The 6992-nt window shown below is 63.0% G+C and overlaps 2 protein-coding genes across 2 annotated transcripts in view; both read left to right on the forward strand.

Annotated features, from left to right (window-relative positions):
- Positions 1-489, forward strand: part of ZNF213 (zinc finger protein 213) — a 6370-nt gene extending 5881 nt beyond the window's left edge. Inside the window, exons 7-8 of the mRNA XM_029949512.1 lie at positions 5-176; positions 278-489. Of these exons, the coding sequence (XP_029805372.1) occupies positions 5-176; positions 278-489 (384 nt within the window). The remainder of the gene's footprint in view (positions 1-4; positions 177-277) is intronic.
- A 900-nt stretch (positions 490-1389) lies between these two features.
- Positions 1390-6992, forward strand: part of LOC115299969 — a 22741-nt gene continuing 17138 nt past the window's right edge. The window contains exons 1-10 of the mRNA XM_029949515.1: positions 1390-1474; positions 1995-2170; positions 2276-2471; positions 2570-2658; positions 3584-3691; positions 3817-3984; positions 4523-4745; positions 5067-5183; positions 5616-5690; positions 6167-6270. Coding sequence (XP_029805375.1) covers positions 1390-1474; positions 1995-2170; positions 2276-2471; positions 2570-2658; positions 3584-3691; positions 3817-3984; positions 4523-4745; positions 5067-5183; positions 5616-5690; positions 6167-6270 — 1341 coding nt within the window. The remainder of the gene's footprint in view (positions 1475-1994; positions 2171-2275; positions 2472-2569; positions 2659-3583; positions 3692-3816; positions 3985-4522; positions 4746-5066; positions 5184-5615; positions 5691-6166; positions 6271-6992) is intronic.

A 6992-nucleotide genomic window follows, 5' to 3' on the forward strand; every position in this document is an offset into this window, starting at 1 on the left:
ACAGGGGCGCGCCCCCTGCTCGGCCCCGGGGCCTGGCCGCCTCCTGGCCGTGCCCCTTCTTGCCCCTGGGGTCCCCACCCCCTGGCCTCGCTTGCCCCGAGACTCGTTGCTCCCCGCGCCCTCTGCCGGAGCCCCGGGCCTGGCCCTCCGCCCTGCCGAGCTGTGCCTTCTGGTGGGTGCTGCCAGGCTCTGGGAGGGACAGCCCAGACCTGTGAGGATCTGGGTCCCAGGCATGGCCACAGGGGCCTTTGGCCCCACAGCCCCCTCCGGTCGCCAGACTCTGACCACTTTGCCCTGTCTGGAGGCGGGGAGCTGCCTGCCTCCGCTCTTAGCGACTTGCCCCCAGTGAGTCCCAGAGAGCAGCCCCCTGCCAATCTGGCCAGGGTGGTGGTGGCTCCAGGACAGGAGGCTGACAACGTAGACAAGGACCGGGCATGCGGAGGCGGCTGCTCACTGCCGCTCCCCTCTACAGAGGTGTGGGCTTTCTGATACTTAACACTAGCACTCCGTCAGCACTTTGTCGCTGACTCCTTAAGCACTGCATTCCACAGTGCCACCTGCATTGTCTGCAGAGTGGCATTCCCAGGGACAGACCACAGGCTCTAAAGGAGCTCGGCCCTGCTGGCCTCAAAAGGGCAGCAGAGGACTTTGAATAAATATGGAAACTTCCTCCAGGCTGTTCTGTTCTTTATGCGGTTGCTGGTGGCCGGAGGGACCTAGAGCTCATACTTCTGGGCCTCCTGGTTGTACCTGTGCTGGGTGGTCACCAGGTGGAGCCACGTTCTTGGCTTCCGGGTTGATGGGTCCCAAATTACAGCCATGAGTGTCCAGACTCTCACCTGCCCATGTCAGCCAGCGAGCAACTGGCCTGGACCGGGGACAGCTCAGGATGGGACATCTGGGGGCACCGCTCACTGCCCCAGCAGGACAGTGGGGGAGCTGAGCGGGTCTTTGCCAGGCCTCACTGGTGACATGAAGAAAGGGGCTTGAGCGTGGGGTGAGGGGCAGGGCAGGGTGCATGGGATGCAGGACTCTAAGCCTATCCTCAGACCCCTTAGTGGGAAGGGCTTGCTGGGTCCGAACGGGCCGCCCCTTTCACCACCCAGCCTTTGACATCTGACTCCTCCCTTCCCCACCCCCAGCCTGGAGCCTGCATGGAAGTGGGGGCGGGGGTACACCTTCAGAGCTCATCCTGCTCCAGCAGAGCCCTCGTGAAGTGGGGTGGGCACGGGCTGAGACAACAACGTTCTGTCCCCTAGTCTGTGTGCCAGCCTCTCTGCCCCTAGGGCACTACCTCAGCCATCCCCCCATGGACACTTGCATTCTCCTGAGGTCCCTGTGATGGACCCCATTTCCCAGATGAAGTGACAGGAGTCTCACTGTGGACAGATGACTCCAGTCAGGAGTTTCTCCCTGTGGGGCGGCACCTTCACCACTTCTCGCCCCCTGGTGCTCAAGGCCACAGTGCGTGCAGGTGTGGGTGCCGTGCATGAGACAGTGGGGCTGGCGGGAGCAGGGCACGGACATTTTTGGTGCTGGTGGCTGGCTCAGAAGGGAGCCACTCCTGTGTAACAAGATCAGATAGGAGGAGGTCAGGAGCTAAGAATAGGATTGGGCATGCGCTCCCGGCTCAGGTGAGGGTGTGCCGATGCCAGCCAGGAAGTTGCCCGCTGGGGCCAGGGGACAGAGCAGGGGCTGGGGCAGTGGGGCCCAAGACCCAGGGTTCCAGGGAAGGGGGCAGAGTCCAGCTCAGCTCATAAACAGAGCTGATAGGACAGAGTTCAGGGTGCTGGGCAAGGGCTGGGAGCCAGGGCATTGGCACCGGGGTCTGAGGGTAAGCTCTGCTCAGAGGAAGCCCCCACTCAGCCCCCATGGCCTTCCTGGTGGCTGGGACCCTGCAGGTGGCCTCACAGTTGGCAGATGCTCAGGAGAGCCTGGGAAGAAAGGTAGTGGGGGCACTGCCTGGCCCAGCCCATTCGTGGCTCTTAGCTGAGCCCCACCCCCGCCAGCTCTGGCCTTGCCTCCGCAGGGAAAGTACAGCGTGCGGGGTCCAAGGGTGGCCCTGACCCTCAGCAGCCCTGAAGTGTCAGCCTCTATAGTCGCTGTCCTGGAGGGCGTGTTCCGGACCCTGGGCTTTGAGAGCTGCCAGAGGAGGGAGGCCTCTGTCCAGGTGAGTCCTCACCTGCCTCCCACATCCGCCCTCACCCCAGCGCCACCACCGCCCCTGCTGCCAGGGCCTCCCTGGACTCAGGCCCAGCTTTTGCTCTTGCCCTAGGGTTTCCTTGGGGAGCTGGCCTCCTTCCGGGAGCAGCTGGATGCCCTTGGGGGCCCTGTGGGCTGTGCCTTTGTGGCCTTGGTGGCCCCCAGTGGGCAGCTGGGGCAGCCCCAGCAGCTGGTCCGGGAGCTGAGCCGCTGTGGGGCCCTGTGGGGCTGCCCCAAAGTTTTCCTTCTGCTCTCAAGTGCTCCTGGGGGTGAGTGACTCCAGCTGCGGGACAGTGCAAAGCAGAGGTGGGGGTGGGCAGGGGGGCTGAGACCTACCTTCCGGCCAACGTGTTGTTTCTCTGCCCAGCTGCCCCCCAGCCCGGACCCTTCCTCGCTGGCCTGAGCAAGCTCTGTGGCCGCTTTCCTCACTGGTCTCTGCTGCAGCTGCTAACAGAGGTGGGGGCCCAGATGGGGGGCGTCCCGGAGAGGTGGCTGTGCCAGTCGCTTCCGCTGGCTCCACTGTGCTGTCCTAAGCCCGTTAGATTCATTCACATGCCCCTCCCCCCATTCATTTACAGTATGAATCTTTATTGTCTGTGCAAGTGCTATCGGCCCCGAGTCCTTGGCTCCTGCCCCACCCACACACCCCTGGCACCCCACGCAAGACCCCCAGACACTCCAAACCGCTTCTCAGCTCCGTGCCTTCATCCACATGGCTCCCTCTGTCTGGCCTGCCCTCCTGTTGTCCCAGCCTCGCACGGCCCCTTCCAGGCTGTCAGCCGCGCCCTTCCTGGAGCTCCCCCAGTCAACGCTTGCACTTCTGCACACCTCTGTTCATACTCACACAGACAGTGACTGCCTCGTCAGATTGGGGGTCCCTGAAGGCCAGAGCGGGGAATGATCCATGTCTGGTCTGGGCGCAAGGCCCACAGGTCTCACTGGGCAGTTGGGAAGTCACTGGGTGACCCTGGAGGTGAGGGGTGGGCCCTGGCGCTGCTCCACAGCTTTGCCCTGCCTGGCACCCTCCCCTGGCGGTACCCCGCCACGGTGAGCCTTCCCAGACAGGCTCCGAGCTGCTCTAGGGGGCCCAGCTCTGCACACTGGTCCCGGGGTGCGGGCTGGTGTGGTGAATGGCACCACCAGGATCCCCTTGAGGACATCCAGCAGGAGAGCCCCTGATGTTGAACCTGAACTAGGACCTCCCCTGCATGCTCTCCCCTTCTTTTGTCTGTCTTTTCTTCCCTCCATTCTGGCAGGGGACCCCAAAGAGACTTCGGTAGATGTGAGCTGTCCAGGCTGTTCCCTGAAGCCAGCGTCCTGCTCCCTCCCCCCACTGTGTCCCTACAGGCACCCCTGAGGGTTCTCTGGTCCCTCCCCCCAGGTCTTCTGCAGGACAGCTGCAGAATCAGAGGCCACCTACTGCCCAGTCTTTCTGAGCTCCTTGCGGGGTGCGCTGTGCCTGGGGGATGTGGAACCCTGGGGGCCGGAGGTGAGGGGGACAACTAGGCGGCCGCGGTTGTGAGTGGGAGAGGGGCCCGGGGAGACCTGAGACGGGGGAGATGAGGATCGGGGAGGCTCTCCGACCGCTCTGAATGCTCCTGAACTTGTCTGTAGCCAGAACCCAGCCTTAGTGCTCAGTACGACCTGTCAGGGACCGGGGCCGCCCTCCTGCTGTCCGTGATCCATGGCCGGCCCGGGGCCCAGCACGATGTGGAGGCGTTGGGGACTCTGTGCAGGGCCCTCAGCTTCAAGACCACGCTAAGGGCAGACCCCACAGCCCAGGTGAGGTCTGGTGGTGCTCCGAAGGAGGGGTGCCCCCAACCCCAGGACGTCAGTGACTCTCTCCCGCCCCCCTCCCCCCATTGTCTGCCTTCTATCCTTCCCGCTGCATGCATGGGGAGCTCACTCCCCTGCCTCTGGACGCCTAGGCTCCAGGCCGCCTGCAGCCTCCCACAGGGCCTGCTTCTCGCTTCTCGACTCTGCTCCAGGCCCCAGCTGGAGCCTCATGTTTTTCCTGGGAGAGTGTCGGTTCCTTCCCGGACACCCATCAGCTCATTGCCTACCCCTCACGCTTCTTAACTTTTTGAGGCAGCTCCTGCCCAGCTGCAAGAGACCAGATCCACATGTCACTTCCTGTTAGGCCAGGCCTCGTGTTGCTGTTGGGGGGTGGGGGCGGTTAGAAAACTGCCGCTGTGGGCCTGAGGTGGGCAGGAGGTGGCAAGGAGGGTGGGCGGGGGCTGGAGAAGCATCCCTAGAGGGCCACCGGTTACTGGGGGGGGGCAATGGCCTGGCCCAGGCCTCAATCTCATCCCCGCCCCAGGCTTTCCAGGAGGAGGTGGCCCAGTTCCGGGAGCGGCTAGATGCCCACAGGGCCCCAGTGAGCTGTGCCCTTGTGGCCCTGATGGCCCATGGGGGGCCACAGGGCCAGCTGCTGGGGGCTGACAGGCGGGAGGTACAGCCAGAGGCTCTGGTGCAGGAGCTGAGCCGCTGCAAGGCCCTGCGCGGCTGCCCCAAGATCTTTCTGCTTCAGGCCTGCCGTGGGGGTGAGTGGGGTCCTACCCTCCTCTCCCGCCTGCCTCCCCCACCCTAGTTTCCCACACCCAGCCCTCAGCGGCCCAGGACTCGCTGTCCACCTTCTTCAGGAAGCCCCAGCACTGGCACTGTACCTGCCCCATCTCCGGGCCTCTCCTAGAAGTCAAGTTCACCAACTTGAGCCCTTCACCTCAGCACTCATCACTCAGTGCTCTGAATGTTTCTAGTCTGGTGGCCTGCCCTGGAATTTTGGGGGGTGGGCTCTGGACCCCTGGGGACACCCCCCAGGTGTCTGCTGAGTGAAAGAACCTGTGTGTCCCCTCCTTTTCCAGGGCACAGGGATGCCGGTGTAGGGTCCGCAGGTCTCCCCTGGTTCCGGCGCTGGCTGCGGCCATCAGCAACCACCCCCTCGCATGCCGACGTCCTGCAGATCTATGCGGATGCCCAAGGTGTGTGCCTTCCTTCTGGAGGCTGAGCTTGACCAGGGAGGGCTGCTGGTGGCCTCGCTGGCATGCGTTTCCAGGGCTCTGAGCTGGGGTCCTGCTGCCCCCAGCATCCTCCTTGCTTTGCCAAGAGGATGGGAAGGAAAACGGCAAGGCCTTTGAAAATCAAGGGCTTCTTCCCCTACTTCAGCCTTGGAGCACCCTGGGAGTCAGGAAAGTGAAAGCTCTTCTAAGGTCACATAGCTGACACGCGGTGGCAGGGCTGAGCTTGGAGGCTTTTTGTTTTGGTGTGTGTGGGGTTTTGTTTTGTTTTAGATTTCAGTCCTGATTTGCCTTTTCTGCCCTGTGCTCATTCCATTGCCCTGTGTGTCCTTGAGCCAGACGGGGGGGGGGGGGGGGGGTCCCCGGGCTGGTAAGTGCAGCTGGTCTTTCTTGCAGGCAACTCCTCCAGGGGCCCCACCGCAGGGAGCTCTGCCCAAGCAGACATCCTGATGGTCTATGCGGCTGCCGAGGGTAAGGGGATGGGTCATCACGAAACCCTGTTACACAGGGCCCTGCATCCTGGCCGGACATTTGGCGTGGCTTTAGGGGCAGCCAGGGCTTGGCATGTGGGGCGCAGGGGCACCAGCCCCGTTGCAGTTAGGCCATCTTCCTTCCATGTTTACTATTTATAATAATAGTGATGACGGTGAGCGCATAGTGAGAGCTGACCATGCGGAGCGCTGTAAGTTCCGAGAGGGATCCGCCCGGGGTGCTGCCCGCTGAGCCGGTGGTGGGTTCACAGTGAATGTGTGTCCCACATTCAGTCCAGTTGTATATTCACTCCACACATTTCAAGCGACAAGTTGTGCCAGAAGCAAGATGTCCCTGCTCTTTGCACCATTCCCTTTCCTGACTCCTGGGGTCCTGTCTGCCTGCCCCCTATTTCCACCCAGCTGGGAAGGCAGCTGTGGGGAGTCTGACACTGTGACCCTGGTGTTCTGGCCTAGGCTGTGTGGCCTATCGGGATGAAACAGGCTCAGATTTTATCCAGACGCTGGTGGAGGTCTTCAGAGCTGACCCTGCGAGAGAAATTCTGGAGCTGCTGACTGAGGTGTGTGCCGGGCGGGGCAGAGGCCTGGGGAGGGGGCCGGGCCGGTGCGTCCTTCTCCGCGGCTCCTACTCTGTCGGTGAGCCGGCCCTGCACTCGTGCTGGACGCTGGCCGGCAGCTATTAGGCACATACACTCAGTTTTGGCGGGTGGAGGGGGTCTCACCTGTCACACACGGCCACTGGGGGTTGCAGTCAGGAGCGGGGTGAGCCTGCAGGGGCTGTGGGCTGCAGGTTTTATGGTAAGAGTAGAGGGGTGCCCCCTGCTTTCCGCAGGAGGTGATTGGCTTGTTTGAATAGTTTCACAGGCTGGCAGGGAACTGAAGCCCCTCAGATTAAAAAAAATTTTTTTCATGTTTATTTTGAGAGAGAGTAGGGAGCGGAGGAGGGGCAGAGAGAGAGGGAGAGAGAACCCCAAGCACGCTCCGAGCTGTGGGCGCAGAGCCCCACGCAGGGGCTTCATCTCAGGACCACTGAGATCATGACCGGAGGGGAAACCGAGAGTCACACGCGCCACCGACGTCGCCGTCCAGGCGCCCTCGAAGCGCCTCAGATTTAGGCCAAGTGGAGTGCGGCTGGGTCTGACGGGTGTGGTCCTCGCAGGTGACGCGGCGGGTGTGTGACCTGGAGGTGCTGGGCCCCGACGGCCAGGAGCGCTGCAGGGCCTGCCCGGAGGTCCGCAGCTCGCTCCGGCGCCGCCTCTGCCTGCGGGCCTGAGCGCGCGTC

Source organism: Suricata suricatta, chromosome 8 (genome assembly GCF_006229205.1).
Source record: "Suricata suricatta isolate VVHF042 chromosome 8, meerkat_22Aug2017_6uvM2_HiC, whole genome shotgun sequence".
NCBI lineage: Eukaryota > Metazoa > Chordata > Mammalia > Carnivora > Herpestidae > Suricata > Suricata suricatta.